The 16,263-nt window shown below is 48.0% G+C and overlaps 1 protein-coding gene across 1 annotated transcript in view; it reads right to left on the bottom strand.

The window, feature by feature from the left end:
- Positions 1–13,919, bottom strand: part of VPS45 (vacuolar protein sorting 45 homolog) — a 49,686-nt gene extending 35,767 nt beyond the window's left edge. The window contains exons 1-10 of the mRNA XM_034756430.1: positions 13,697–13,919; positions 12,814–12,948; positions 10,406–10,466; positions 8,477–8,556; positions 7,878–7,946; positions 6,570–6,707; positions 6,028–6,138; positions 3,484–3,618; positions 2,972–3,085; positions 2,012–2,179 (exon numbers count right to left, since the gene is read on the bottom strand). Coding sequence (XP_034612321.1) covers positions 2,012–2,179; positions 2,972–3,085; positions 3,484–3,618; positions 6,028–6,138; positions 6,570–6,707; positions 7,878–7,946; positions 8,477–8,556; positions 10,406–10,466; positions 12,814–12,948; positions 13,697–13,789 — 1,104 coding nt within the window. The 5' untranslated portion in view covers positions 13,790–13,919. The remainder of the gene's footprint in view (positions 1–2,011; positions 2,180–2,971; positions 3,086–3,483; positions 3,619–6,027; positions 6,139–6,569; positions 6,708–7,877; positions 7,947–8,476; positions 8,557–10,405; positions 10,467–12,813; positions 12,949–13,696) is intronic.
- Between the last annotated feature and the right edge of the window lie 2,344 nt (positions 13,920–16,263).

The raw sequence follows: 16,263 nt of genomic DNA on the forward strand, positions 1-16,263 counted from the left end.
GGGGTTTGTCGAACCTGTTCTTTAAAACCTCCAGGGACGGGGATTCCACAACCTCCCTTGGACGCCTGTTCCAGAGCTGAACTAGCCTGGGAGTTTTTTTCCTAATATAATCTAAATTCCTAACTTAAATCTCCCTTGCTGCAGATTAAGCCCACTACTTCTGGTCTTCTCCTCAGGAGACATGGAGAACAATTGATCACTGTCTTCTTGAGAAGTCTTCAAATATGTTAAGGACTGTTATCAGGTCTCCCTCAGTCTTCTCTTCTCAAGACTAAACATGTCTAGTTTTCTTTAATCTTTCTTCAGAGATCAAGTTTTCTAAACCTTTTCTCATTTCTGTGGCTCTCCTCTGGACTCTCTCCAGTTTGTCCACATCCCTCTTACAGAGCGGCGCCCAGAACTGGACACAGTACTCCAGCTGAGACTTCACCAGTGCCGAGCAGAGTGGGACAATGACCTCCCGCAGCTTACATACAACACTCCCACTAATACACCCCAGAATATTAGCCTTTTCCACAACACCATCACATTTTTGACTTGTATTCAATTTGTGATGCACTATAATCCCCAGGTCCTTTTCAGCGGTACTTCCAACTAGCCAATTATTCCCTATTTGTAGCTGTGCATTTGATTTTTTTTTCTCTCTAACTGTAGTATTTTGCACTTATCTTTACTGAATTTTAGACCAATTCTCCAATTTGTTAATGAAAAATCTCTTGATTTTGTCTTAAGTCATTTCCTTGTGGCTTTGGAAACCCAAACACAGAAGCATGGTGCTAGTCCAGGGGAATCAATGCAACTGACTAAGGTCCCAATTCTGTAGCTGGACCCCATAGACCACGTGCAGCCTCATGGACATCACTGGCGCTTTTCATGGACAGAGGGTTCCATCCAAATGGGAGTTCATTGTGTCATAGAGGCCTGCGAATCCTACTGTGAAACTGACTAATCTAGTCACCTGCAAAATGTGTGCGCGCGCAGGTGTTCACTCGCACAGAGCTCATTGCATGATCCCGGCCTGCAAACCACAACGTGAAACCAACCAGTCTAGTTAGGTCAAAGTACCACGCACACCTACAGTGCTATAGAAGCAATCTCGCTTTCACATGTGAAGGCTAGTGAAGTGCAAAATGCAAGCCCAAATGAGGAAAAGAAAACTGTCAGAATCCTTTCTATTCTAATCATCCTCATCCTCTGGAGTATTAGTAACCCAGGGAAGGACTGCTACTGACAGCGTCCCTTTTTAATCAACTGTATGCACGGGGCATTCATCAGTTGACTAATTTTAAGTCAAGGCAACAGACACTTCTCTCACCACCTGCTTTATGTGAACATAGCAAATCAGACATGCCCTTGCTCACACTTAGCAACTGTCTCAAAAGGAGCTCAGAAGCGACCCCAGGGATTGAGAAATAACATTCTTGTCTCTAGCCTAGTAAATCTGACGTGGGACTCGCACTCCAAAAATATACATGCCCAATAAAGACGCTTGGGCATAGCTGTCACAGAGTGAACACCAATAGGAATAGTTGGAGCTCTAGCAAAATCAACCCAAGTCCCCCAGCACAGCACCCCTACTAGCGTCTGTAAGCACCAAAGGTCCCACCATAGAGGGATGCTCAAATTTCATCCGACCAATGGCGGCACTGGCAACTTGCCATGAGACGGGGACCGCGCATGATGAACAGACAGATGAATAGTTGTATTCCAGGGTCCTATTCTTCAGGCATGATTTAGACGCTCCCCAAATATAGCAGAGCATGTTCGGCTGATTGGGGCTTGCAAACTGTGACAACCATGTGTGTTAGTTATCATTACTCAGGATTCATTCCCATCTGAATTATATGGATGGCAGTGGAGAAGCTAGTTCTACCATCCGAGGTCCCAGCCCCGTAGGCTCCACGCGCACAACTCCCACTGACGTTAGCACTAGTTCCACAAGCAGAAGGACTGCAGGATCCACCCTGCTGGAAACAGATAAAGGAGGTTTGGTTTCTGGGCTTTGGGTTACCTGGTGAGCACTGGAGTGGTCATTCTGGCAGGCCAGTTCCTGCTCGACCTCCGACACCTCCAGCAGGTTCCGCTCGCTGGCCAGCCGGGAGAGCTCCCCAACCACAGTCACATGCTTCGATACCGTGCCCGACATCTTCTTGAACTGCGGGTAGTTCTCCACAAACGCCTGCAACGGGGAAGTTGAAACTCAAACCTCTTGAAAATGGCGAGCAGAATATAGTAACCAAGACTTGCACCGGGTTTGCATCAGTGCATTTCCACTGGCTTCAGTGGAACTTACCTCCTGACGTATACCGGCCTGATGAGATCAGTGCTGCAGGGCGGGTACTCCCGGTCTCCCCAGAGAACCTCTGCATGGTGTGCCCTGCAGGGGGAGCTCTGCAGCTGGAAGGAATCTTTACAGGGAGCAGCTGCTCTCAGCAGCTCACTCTCTTGGCGTCTGGAGGGTTTCCTAGTGGAAATCCACCCAGGTGTTGCTGCCACTTCAAATCCTGAACCCTGGCAGACTGGGAGCTGGAGAAGCCCCCGTTGCATGGTTCATTGGAGGTGGGTGGCTGTGCTGAAGAGGATGTTATTAAGCAGGGAGGAGGGTGCAGGCGCAGAGTACTGGGATAAAAACAAGGAGTCTGGTGGCACCTTAAAGACTAACAGATTTATTTGGGCATAAGCTTTCGTGGGTAAAAACCTCACTTCTTCGGCTGCATAGTACTGCATAGTTATTTGTGTTGCAGTAGCACCTAGAAACCCTAGTCCTTGACCAGGACCCCGTTGTGCGAGAGCTGTACAAACCAACACAGCCCAGAGAGACGGCTTCCACCCCCAGGAGCCTACATGCCACAGAAGACTGAGTCACCAGTATCAGGGCACGAAGCAGGGATGTGGTAAACGCTGGTGATTTGCAATGTCCTGCAGTGGATTGTTTCTAAGATGCCTGGTCAATCACGTATGTCCTCTTTACCTTCATGTCCGCTATGGACTCCAGCTTCTGCTGCTCCTTCGGTTTCCTCCGCTGGAAATCCTCCATTAGGTTCTTGATATTGCTCCCGATCTCTGCAAAGTTCAGGTACATGTTCTGTGGATGACAGACGGGGGATGGTAGGGAAGGCGGCTCCCAGGAGAGCGGGTCTCTTTGGAAATCACCGCCCCCAGCTCCCAAAGCTCTAAGAGGGTCTATTGCATACTCCCATGCTGCGCTCTGAGGGCGAGCGACGAGCTCTGGGATACAAAATGGTTTCATTTAGGCAATATGAATGGGCACTAAAGCCCGCCTGGGACACTGCTTGCTTATAATTATGAATTTACCTGGGACGTCAGTCATCATCATCATATACAAATGGGGAAACTGAGGCACAGAGCAGGGACAGATCCTGCCCAAGGTCACATAGCGACTCAGTGGCAGAATCAGGACTAGAACCCCCAATTTAGACCACCTGAGAGCTCTTCCTCCCATCACAGGGCCCAGCAACCTACGTTGGCGTAAAACTCGTCGTTCTCAGCAGACAGAACCACCTCCCTGAGATCCTTGCTGATGCCGGGTACTCGAGAGAGGTCGATTCGGTTGTTGTTAATCCCCAGCAGCTCATGGACCATGGCCTGATACGTCCACTAAGAAGGGTTGGGGGGTGGGAGGGAAGGAGAGACAAACATTTGACTTAAATCACAACCAATTTAAATCAAGACTAAAATAGAATGGACCTAATTTGTATTTACAGTAAGGCCCCTTTATACCACTCTGACATATAAGGGCCCACCTCCATGGCAGCTGGGAGCGGGCTGTTAGCTCGTGTAGACGTACCTGTTCTAGCTGCGCTCTAGCCAGCTTGCTAAAAATTGCAGTGAGGACGCCGCGACGTGGGAGGCAGGGTGCTGCAGTCCACGCTAAGGCCTGTCCCATGGCACTCGCTCACTGCTATTTTTAGCGAGCTAGCAAGAGTAGAGCTAGCATGGAACGTCTACACGAGCGGCCATGCGCAAGTAATCGGACCCCAAGGGGACCCTTAAAGTGAATTATGGTTGTACCTACTTTAAAGCACCTCTGCACTGCCAGAGACGTAGCGTAAATGAGAATCAAGACCAATGTTTTTTAAAACAAAACTGACAACATTCCCGATGCCTTACACCTTGTAAACTGGAAACTCCCCAGGCCAACTGCCAGCATCTTGTAACAGATATCACATTTATTATTGCTGATAAGTTAGCACCTGGGGCCCCCAATCCAGGATCAGGGCCCCATTGTACTGACACCCAGGAACACAGTCACGGCTCCAGACAGCTTGTTGTATTTGTATTCAAAAGCAACCCATGTGCAGCAAAGTAAAGACACCAAGACGTGACAATGGGGGATTAATATTCCTGTTGGAACCCATTTGCTTACTACTGTCATCTCTGCCCGTGAACAGGAGTGTATTTTTGGCTGCAGAGCCGCTGCTGTTACAAGCTGTACCGTTTCCTGCTTGTTCTTCTGCAGGAGGAGGAGGAGGAGGAATGTGTGGTTTTGGAGATCAGTGCGTTATATATTTAGCCCGAGAAGCCTAATGTTATCGGAAGGGAAGTTTGCGAGCTGATCAAAGCGTTGACACGTTTGCCACCCCATTTACTCTCATCTGAATCTCTGCACTGGGTTTGAAGAAGTCTCTGTACCACAGGTAACATTCTCCTGGGACCTCTCCTGCCTGCAGTCCTTAGCCCTACAAACCAGGACTCCACTGGGCTTCTGACACTGCCAGATCACTCTGGTCGATGAGCCAGAAGGGCCCAGGACAGTAGAGAAATTCTTCCCTACCTTTTGATCTGAGTAGCAGATGAAGTCACCCTACAGGCACATTTAGCATCTAGTGGGAGGGGGGCGGGAAGCTGTCTACGTGCTGAACGAGCACAGGAATGTGTCTAGAGAGACCTTTAGAATCCAGCTACGCTAAACACAACTGCATCAGGGACCAGGTTACTCCCACATTCCATAACTAGTACATGTCCCCGGCTTTAGGTGACAGAATCCCATCTACGCTACAAACTGGAACAGCAGGAGTGGGCCAAGGAGTAGCCGTGCTGTAACCAGGTCTCCCGACACAGTTGTGTTTGTAGCATAGATGGGGCCTTACCGGTAAAAGGGGAGGTCAGTCTCCATGGCCCGCTCAGTCCTTGGCCTCTCTGCTGAAGTTCAGTGCCAGCGGTGATGGTGGCTTTTGTGGCTGGGGCACTGGTCCGTTGAACTGGACTGAGACTCAATGAACTGATTTTACACAGGCCGAAGAGGCTAAGAGTTTACTGCCCCCACTGACCTGTGCTGGATTTAAATCAGTGCCCATGCAGGGAACAGAGGCTCCCTTCCCAAAGCACTGAACCATCCAGTCACCTGAGAAAATTCTCCCGGCCAGAAGGAGAAAAAGTACTGGATGAAAACTGAAGAGATGTTTCAGCTCCCAGCGTGTGTCCCACCATCAATCCAGATGCCCTGGCTGCCCTGTGAGAAAGCATTGCTGTAGAGACAGCTATTACCCACCCATCAGGCCGACTGGCGCCCGAACACATCCCGATGAAATCAAAGGAGACAAATAATGGGCTGTTCGATGCCAAAGTCTGCAGCACAGCCATGGTACTGCTCAAAAAAAAAAACACCACCCGCCACACAATCCATGCTAGTGCTCATCCATAACGCAGCAGGGAGAACACGCTGATGCAAGGTCATTTGATAAATGTGCTGCCAAGGAGGCGCTACAAATAATCCGTTAAGAGGGACACGGCTAAGACGTTTAGGACCTGCATTTAAAGCATGTTTTACGATACACAAATGGCTGGAGTTTCCGGAGGCCACCTGGATCTGGCGATGCTGAAAACTAGGCCAGAGACGGTGAGAATTTTTTTAAGGAGGGAATCGTGCTTTACTTTAAATCTTTCCCTTGAGTGCTGTGAACCAAACCCCAGGACCCTGAGCTAGTGCCAGAGCGCCATGGGCACTTCAGCATCCCACATTCCCATCCTCCCCATCACTTCCAGCTGAGCAAGAACTACTTTCACCTGGTTCAGAAGTGGGGTGATGGCATCATCAGACCGGTCCAGAATAAGCAGTAACGGAGGAACTTCGGTGCGCCGGAAATCAAACAGCTCATATTCTTTAGTAATCACTTGCTGGAGGAGCAGAAAGGCAGATAAGTCAGTCAGTCCTAACAGCAGAGGGGAAGAATTCCCTACAGCCTGGGTGCTAGGCAGTGAGAAGCAAACAGAGAGCACAAGCGAGAGTGTGCTGTTATAAGTAAGCACTGCTAATGGAATACCTTGCATTTTGCCAGGGTTCTCAAAACGCTGGACAAGAATCTATTTGTTAATCTCCACAACACCCCTAAGAGTTGGGGAACAAGCATTCTGCCTGTTCCACAGATGGGGAAACCGAGGCACAGAAAAGGGAAGCGACCTGCCCAAGGTCATGCAGCAGATCAGTGGCACAGCCAGGAATCTCAAAGAACAGCCCCCCAAAGAATATTTTTCTCCTCTTAAACACTGCAGATTTGTGACAGGAAGTACAAGTAGATTGCCAGGATCAGTGCAGGGCAATTCCATACCTTGACGCATTCAGCGAGCCTCTTTGCAGGATCAGAGGAGAGCTGGTAACGAATCATGGGGCACTTCTTCAGAGACAGAAGCAAAGCAGTCAGCCCTTGGGCTGTTCTGGACAGCTGGGCCAGGTCCCAGCTGCGACCCTGAAAATGAAGAATACTTTTGATTCCTGGCAACTGCGTCAGGAAAGAGGGAACGCAGCCACCATTTGCTGAAGCAGCTGCTAATTTGGGGTGTCATGGTTTTTGGGGTGCTCAACCTGAGGCCAGATTTTCAGAGGTCCTGAGCAATCCAAACTGAAGTCAAAGGAAGCCGAAGGTGCTGATACCTCGGAGTTCAGGATGAAGGGGGTCTCAAATTGAGTGTCCAAAATGTGATACACAACACAAATTAGTGGATGCTTTTCAAAGCGATCTAGTCATATATACAGTTCCCAGAGCCTATATTCAAAGGCAGAGCAGCAGCACTATTAGATATTTACTGGACACAGCAAAAAAAAAGTATTTAGGATTAATTAATTTGGATCTTCTGAAGAATTTTATTTCAAAGGTGTCACACAGGCCTCAACCCTGCTGTTTTTGCTCATGTATAATCTCTGTCGATTTCAATGGGAGTTCTTCCTGAGTGAGGACTGCTGGAGGAACATAGGAATTGCCAGACTAAAGGTCCGTCTAGCCCAGTGTCCTGTCTCAGACAGTGGCCAACACCAGCTGATTTAGAGGAAGGCACAAGAAACCCACATTAGGAATCATCCTGACCTCTACTGGCTTATACCCTGAAGCATGAGGACCTTAGTATTTTCTTAATTGACTTCTCTCTCTTTCAGGTTCCTTGCCTCCTCCAGGAAATGATCTAGGAGGTTTCCAAATAGCCCTATGTGCATCTTCACTCATTCTTTCTGCTTGGTCTTTGCCTTATGGAATGGCTTTGAACGGTTTCTTATTGAAACCATCCAGGCGGATGCACCAAAGACAAGCTCCGTGACACTTGAGAGATTAAGGTGTTGGCTTGACAGCTGTGGGGTTTGAAGTCCACAGAGCAGGTGCAACATGGGCAGCAATTCAGGCTCAAAGTAACCCATCCCTGCCCCTCAGGGAGTCCATTTAACACTAAGGGGGAGGACGATCTACATAGCACCTCCAATCCATCGCCTTTCATTTATTGACAAAGTGATCAGCTCCACAGTAAGGGCTGCTAGCTAGAACATCCTAGCTTCCCAGGGTGTCCAGTTAGTTGTGACCACGTTCTGGTGTCCTTTAATCCCAGCTATCAACCAAAATGAGACCCTAGAGGAGCATTAGCCTTTTCCATACCTGGCAGCAGCCCAGGAGGTTGAGGGAAAACACGTGTGGATTCACAGCAATGTAATCTCCGTAGAACTCCTGCCAAGAAACACAAGTAAATACAGTTAGCGTCCCACCAACACTTACACCTCCTATGCGAGCAAATGTTTCAACACCAGCAATTCAGCCCAAACACCTGAACATAGGGACACGTCCTTAAAGTCGTAAGTGATTCACAGCCCCACTGACTCCCAGCGTCCTCACTCCTCCCCCCACAACTCTCAGAGTTCCTATCTCTGCTGGCATTTCCACTCTGTTCCCGATATATGGCTTTTACTCCACCTTTTGCGTGTATGCCTGTCAGTCACCGCTATGGGAGACACGTACCAACCCTGCTATGGCAGAGGAGTTCTGGCAGCTTGGGGCAGATTATTTTTAGACAGTGTATACATTCTTCTAGTCCTAAATTGCTGCATAGTGTTGTTGTTGTGTGTGTACTGTTCAACGGCTGCTGAGGTTATTCCCCAGAGGTGGCTGCAAGTGACAAGTATATGTAGCCTGTTGATCAGTTCTGAAAGTACTTTGGGATGGGGAGAGTCATGTAAAATATTAAACAATATTACACACACCTGAATTTCCGCCACAACTTCCTGCTCGTCCGCCTCAGCCAGTGACTTTACATCACTCTTACTGATCACGTTACTGAAATCTGAAAGGAGACACGCGAGACACAGCAGGTCAATAATGGCGGTGATAATTATTGTAACCCGATTTCCCCCACGTGAACATCACGTGATGATTCAGGGTGCTGGGGTGATGGCCATGGAGACTGAAGCTTTCCTGTGTTTAGACACAGAGCGGGTACAGCATAGATAGTGGCACAGGGTGTTTCCTCTTTATGTTGCTCCCAATCTAACATGTGTCCAGCTACGGCACTTTGAACTACAGCAGCAGCACCAAGCCCATGATATACTCAGTAAAATCAATAACAGCATTTCTTGCAATGTGTTTGTACAGCACCCAGCACAATGTGGCCTCGATCTCAGCTGGGGCATCTAGGCACCACCGTGTTCATTTATTTCTAATCTGTATTGAGCCACCATCACTTTTTACTGCATTTTTTTCAGTCTAGACAAGTGTTTCTTCTCCGGCTTCATTGTGTTCGTACAGATCAACAATGACATCTAGTGGCTGGTTGAGCCCACTCCCATGAATCTCACAAGGCAGAAAGAAAAAGGGTTGGGAACCTGTTTTTTCAAGAGAATTTAAACCCAATACTAAGTGCGACTAGAAGTTCTAGAATTACACAGCATGAACACAATACTTGAGAAACACCAGGCTGGGCCAGTAGTCAGTGAAAGGTTCCGTCTAGTTGTTCTAGGCACCCATGGACCAATACATTCCACTAAATTCTAACCTTGGCTCTGGTTCAAATCCAAAGTGAAATAATGTCACTCTCTCAGCCTACCTACCTCAGTTTCCCCATCTGTAATAGAGGGATGGAAATGGCCTACTTTTCCCGCCGGTGGGAGGTTAAATTCACGCCTGTAAAGTGTTGTGAAGATGTAAAGCCCTAGAAGTGTGAAGTGTTATTGCTGGTTGTGGAATATACTGCCAATTGGGGTCAGCGTTCATGTTGTCAGCCCACTCCCTCAATCCTAGGGCAGCCAGTTTGGTCGTGTCAGAGAAGAGAAAATGCCGAGGAAGAGGACAAGAATTTCTCATAATTTTACAAGAGACTGCTCTGCACAGCTTATGAGCATTGCTGATGTGGGCAGCTGAGAAAGAGATCTGGTTGTAAGATTGTGGTACTAGGAATCACAACCCCTGGACGCTGTTTCTGAACATGACACGTGCTTCTTGTGTGACCTTCCAGTAAGCGGATTCACCTTTCTGTGCCTCAGTTCTCCCAGTGGAGAATAAGAGCGACCCACTGCCCAATTGCTTTGAGATCCTTGGATGAAAGAACTTTGAAGGACAATGCATTTTTCAGTGCCCGAAGTAAAGCCTGGAAGGACGAGCAGCTCGGTATGAGGTTACTTGGAGGGGGGAGAGGAGGGACATATTGCAAAAAAATCAAGACTAGTGGCACGTAGGAGGGGAAGTAACATCCAAGGGCTTGTGTCTATGTAATGCTTTAACTATATGGTTTCAAACCAGTCTAATTGAAGTGGTACAACCCCCTAGTGTGGGCACAGTTATACTGGTGCTTAAACTAGTATAGCTTATTCCCATCAATTTGGGGGTGGGGGGGAGGGAATATGCTAACCCTGTATAAAGTTCATTTATGGTATAGCTGTATCTATACTTAGGATTGTACAGATTTGACTCTCTTGATAAAATGGAAACAAAAACAACCCACACCAAAAGAGTTAAATTGGTACAAAAATCTCTATGTAGATCAGGCCTTCCCGAGGTGAGACTGAGCATCTGGTGGCTACTGAATGAGTACAGAAACAAGGACTTTAAGAATGCTTCACATCTAGAAGAAAATATTTGCATCATATCAGAGTCTGCCTAGAGGGTCTGAAATACTTGGTGAACCAGGACATACGTACAAATATAATAGATGCTGTACTTGGGCCTCCGTAGCTCCTGAATGAGGTATTCCACGTTCTCCTGGATAAAAGGAAAACCCAGACGGAGAAAAATCAGAAAATGTCCCAATAATTATGCAATAGGTGATTAGACTAATTAATGCTTCTAAGCTGGCAGCACTCTGGACCTGATTCTGCAAATCACTGTGCTCTTGCTAAAAATCACTGGAAGCCGGGGTTTTGCAGCACCACCATTCTGGGCGCACTCAATACCGGAGCCGGGTGGAAATCAGTTTGCCTGTCCTTTGAATATTTTCAAGATATTGAGAATTTTTCCCCTCCCGAATCAGGACAAAAAGCCAAAATTCTGAGAATCTTCCCAAACTGAAATTCCAGGGGAAAAAAAAAAAAAAATTCAGTTTGAGGCAATTGAAATGGACTTTCAAACTATAATTAGCTTCAATTTTTTAATGAAGGCATTTCAAACTGGGATTTTTCATTGAAACTAGTCAAAACTAAATGTTTCAACAATTTCTAAACTTATTTTTCAAAAAAATTGCAAGTAAGAGAATTCATCAAAACTGACCCTTCACTGCTAAAGGTTTTGGTTTTGACTAATTGGCATTTTCAGACCAAAAAATGTTTGAAAAAACCAGCTCTTCTCAATATTTAAGGATTTGCTCCGGCAAGAGGCCAGACTGGAATTCTCCTCACTCGTAGAAGAGGGAAAAATCTACAGGAAGGATCTCCCTGCAAGCAGCCCTGGATGCAGCTGACTTAGGGTACGTCTATACTACCCGCCGGATCGGGGATCGATTTATCGTGTCTCGTCTAGACGCGATAAATCGATCCCAAAATCAACGCCCGTATCCACCTCGGCAGGAGGAGTAAGCAGAGCTGACGGGAGAGCCGCGGTGGTCGACTCGCCGCCGTGAGGACGGCCAGGTAAGTCGAACGAAGATACTTCGACCTCAGCTACACGAATAGCGTAGTCGAAGTTCCGTATCTTAGTTCAACCCCCGCCGCAGCTAGTGTAGCCCAGGCCTTGGCTGCTAGGACCATGTTCTCCATAGTGGCCACGCATCAGAACTCGTGGCTCCAATCCTCTGGCCTCCCTCAGGAGGTACAAACCCTCCAGGACCTGCCCTTTGAGGCTTGACTATCGGCCTGATTTTCAAAGGAACTCACGGCCAGATTTCCATGTGCTCAGCGCTACAACTGGAACCAAATTTTCAAGAGGTCCCATTTAGGCACCTAAAGCGGGGCCAGATTCTCCTGAATGCTCAGTAGCTTCCAGGGACACAGTTAAGAGCAGATTTTCAAGAGTTCAGCCCCTGATATGACTGACTGCTGAGCTCATCTGAAAAACTGGCCATTTATTTGCAGTCTGGCTGGGAACTGGGCTCTTTTCAATATTCTGACCTACATTTGTGCTAAGCAGTATTAATAAGAAAGAAAAATTAAGCCATGAGGCAGATGTCTCTCTCCCTCTGGGAATTAGACATGGGAAAAAGCCTACAGGATCATTGAACCCATCCTGAAAGTTCAGCAGACAGACCCCCAGCTACTACAGTGAGTATTATAGACACGTATTATAGACTAAATAAATGTGCCATTTTGCATGGTGGGTCGTGACCCACAAAATTCTGTTTCATAAGAATACTGCTCCAACATGATGCCACTTCTCACAATTCTGCATTTTTCTTAAAGCCCCAGCTCCTGGAGTCATGTGACTACATGAAAATTCCATTATCAATTAAAAGAAAAGAAGGAAAGAGTAAGGTTCTAACCCCTTGTGGTTGAAGAAAATAGCTTGAAAGCATGAACCTTACAGGATCTAAAATCAGATGTTCAAACATCAATCATGATATTTTTCCATTTTGAGTTAGCAATACTACTCCAAATCCAAATTGGAGCAGGGTTTGTTCCTTCAACTTAGACTAAAGGCTGAGCATTCTCAGTAAGAAGTTACAGGGAATTGTTGGTGGCTTTCATTATCTAATTTATTTCATGAATGAAATAGTTTTCATCTTTGCAAAAACTACCAGGAAATTTACCAGCCCAGGTACAACATCAACTTGCCCACACTGTATAATGGGGCCATTTAGGGGTTGGGGGGAGAAGGGGAGGGTTAAAGGTTTTTGTTTGTTTGTTTAATTATTCACTCCAGGAAAGTGGACAAGGTAAAGTTTGTACAGCTATCAAACTAAGGCATTGATTGTGAAACACAAACTTGTTCTTAATTTTATACACATTAGACGTCCTGATGAATTCATTGGCACTGCTCAGCAGCATAACTCTAAGCATGTGGGAAAGTATTTGCAGGATCAGAGCCTTAGATACCAGCATTATCTGCTCAACTTGTACATAGGACCGGGGCAGAACAAATGCCAATGCAGACAGCAGTTGCTTTTACAAAAGAAGCTTACCTTTGTCGGTCGCAAAAAACAGATTGCTTTCAAGTGTTTCATAGTCTCTCTGTTCAAAGAATCGATGCGCTCAAAGAGGTAAACTTCCTTCTGAAGGATTTCTGACTGTGTATACACCATGCTCACGATACTGGTCTGCAGGGAGAAAGAAGGAGAAGCCAAGTTATGCTGTCTTGCTGGGGCAGGCTCATGAGATACTGAGACAAGGGAGTGTTGACTAATGGTTAGTGCACAGGATTGGGAGTCAGGCTTCCTGGGTTCATTCCTCCTAGCTCTGCCGCTGATTTGCTGTGTGACCCTGGATAGATCATTTCACCTCTTGTACCTCAGTTTCCCTGGATAGTTCATTGCAATTTTATGTCAATACACAGGTGTGCAGCAGCCCTCGCTGCACTGGGCGAACACTGCAAAGCATGGTCTCCGCAGTGTTCATGGAGCGGGCGCGGCAGAAGATTTATTGGTGTTTGAGAGCAGCCATCTCACACCATTCCTTGATACCCCATTCTCCAACCTCCTCCTCGTCCCACTAAGGATACAGAGCAGAACTGCTTGCAACCTGCTCCCTCGTCCAGCACTGGCAGGATACTCCCCCAGGAGCAAATTGCTTAGGAAAGGACACCAAGTCTGCAAATTATTAGAGCCAAGATGAGGAAAGAAGGAGGGTCTAGGAAGCCATAAGCCCCCACTACTCCCTGGGCAGGGCATGCACTAGAGTGGCCAAGAGATATTTATCTTCCTGTAGATCCACACCATCACAAGAGGAAGATTGCAGCCTGTGGTCGGGGTAAAAGCCAGTGTGACCCCAACACCTCACGAAAGACAAAATGACAGAGGCAGTAGGAGATGCCATTGTAAATACAGAAGCCATAGCGGCCTAGCTCACCGTTTCTTTATCCATCAGGAGGACCTTCATCCCAGGCCCGCTGTCTTCAATCATCTTGGACACATATTGCTTCACTGCAAAGACCACATTCATTTTTGCAAGCGATTGGCTTTCCCCTCCCCGTCCCTTCTGCAGTGGGTAATGCTAGACTAGGCACGGAGCAACCAACTCCTCCTTTCTCCTGTGTTGCCAGTTGTTTCCTTCCTTGTTTCCTCCTATTGCAGCACTGGGAGTTGTAGTTCACAAGGCGGAGGAATGTACTGCCAGGCAACACCCATCCTCTTTCGTAGGAAGGGCTTGCAACTACAACTCCCAGCAGCCTCCGCATAAATGCAGTCAATTTCCTGCAGCGTGGGAGTGTTTTCAATGTACTTTACGCTGTGGAGCTGTCAAGTCTTTCTCGTGTGGAAGGGGGAATACCCCACTGGGGATTCATTTTGGAACAGTGCTTAAAGGAGCACCCTCTTGCAATGAAGCATTTTCCTGCAGGATTCCCTGAGATGCAGCAAATCACCCTCAATGTTGTTATCACCGCTTGACACCTGGCATCATGTTGGGAGCTTAGAGGAGATTTTGTTCCCTTTTGCCCCTGCAGATCATCAGGAGTTAAACTTTATTTAGGCTGCAAAGAAAACCTTCCAAACAAACAGCGCGGAGGCTGTTGCAGCCATTGAATGACAAGACAAACAGCTTGTCCCAAATGACAATTCTCCCACAACCCTTAATTCTATTTATTTTTGGCCTAAATCTCTAGCCTGAACCCTGAGAGCACAATTTTGACACTCAACCTGCGAGAAAACAAGGGCATGCCTAATACCTGGAGAGAGAAAAAAAGAGCTGGGTTATGCTATGGACAGTTGCAGACCTCATTAAAGCTGGTGGGTGGGCTAACCACCCTTCTTTCAGGAGCAATTAAAGGCCCCTTTGGATAGTGATAGCTGGAAATGGTGGGAAGCCACATCCCAAGACAATGGGCTGCATGGCAAGGATGACCGAAGCTTTCCTGGGGAAAGATTGGGGCTAGGGGTTGCAGTGGGTCTGTGTATGAAAGGCAGAAAGCAAGAGACGCTGTGATGAGCGTGGCCCTGGGACAAAGCCAAGAGACGGAGGTTCTTTTGGACACAGGGAAAGGCAGACCTACATTTCTGAGCAAGGAAACTGCCTGCTAGTGTTTGTTTCTATTGTGTTTAGGGAAACAAGACTTTGTGTACGTTCTTTGTAAATAAACAGGATAGCACCAAAGAAATCTCTGACTCCTAATTTCTCCTCTTGACAGAAACAACCTGCCAAAGTCCCAAATATTGACTAGGTGCTTGGGCCAAAGGGGGTTGTGTAAAGGTTGAGCAACAACCTTGAACTTCTGTTGACTCACACTGAGGAGAGTAAAACCCCCCATATGCTGCTCCTGCCCCCCCAGTGTCAAGCCCCCTGACTGCTCCTGCCCCCCCGTGCCAACCCCCTCTGATGCTCTTGAGCACACACCCCAGTGCCAAGTTCTATAAGCCAAATTTGGCCTGAAAGCTCAAATTTGGGGCACTTGGGGGTATAACTGAGGGCAGCCTTTGGCTGTATGGATCATCTCTCAGATGGAGGGCACCAGTCAACTGTGCCACATGCTGACAATAACGGTGTGAATTTCTGCCAAGAATAAATCCCCTGTGAAATACTGGAATTAAAAGTGTCCGTTTCCAAATGCTGTGTCAGTTTGAAGGTGCCATGGCTGAGTTATTTGGTTTCCTTGCTGCTGGCTGCAGTGTCTTCTGCCCAGCTTACAGCTTCAGAACAATCGTTCCTCTGCTGACCATTTTGTTTGGCTTTGTGCAGGAAACGCTGGTTATTGCCTCGGAGCCTTGGGCAGGGCTGACCTGAAAGGGCTTCACTGCACCCGCAGTGCCAACCTCCCCTCCACCCTGCCCCATTCAGCTACCCAAGTGAGCCAGCTCCCCGTAGAGATGCTCCCTTAGCTGCTCCTGCCCTCAATGTGCCATTTTCTCCCCCAGCTCTTCCTATGCCACCAGTTGCTCGTGCCCCACAGTGTGCCACTCCCCTTCATGCTTGCTCCTGTGTTCCCAGGGTCATGCCCTCTCCGGGCTGCACCTGCGCCCCCCAGTGCCAATCCCCACAAGTGTTCTTATCCTCCCCCTAATACCTAGTCTTTCCCCCGTTTCAGTCCCTCCCAGCTGTTCCTGTCCTCCCCTCAGTGCTAATCCCCCACCCCCCAAAGGCTGCTTCTGCCCCCAGAGGCCAATTCGCACGCATGCCACTCCTGCCTGCCCTGCAATGCCAATCCCCCCACAGGCTGCTCCTCCCTGCCCCCTCAATGCCAATCCCCTGCCCTCCCAGGCTTCTCCTGTCCTCTCCTGGCAGTGCCAATCCCCCCTGCTTCTCCTGCCCCCCCGTGCCAATCCCCCGCAGTGCCAAGCCCCCCCAACGCTGCTCTTGCTCTTCCCCCCAGTGCCAAGCCTTTCCATAGGCTGCTCCTGCCCCCCAGTGCCAACCCCCGACTGCTCCTGCCCCCCAGTGCCAAACCCCCTGACTGCTCCTGCCCCTAGTGCCAAGCCCCCCCC

Source organism: Trachemys scripta, chromosome 24 (genome assembly GCF_013100865.1).
Source record: "Trachemys scripta elegans isolate TJP31775 chromosome 24, CAS_Tse_1.0, whole genome shotgun sequence".
Taxonomy (NCBI): domain Eukaryota; kingdom Metazoa; phylum Chordata; order Testudines; family Emydidae; genus Trachemys; species Trachemys scripta.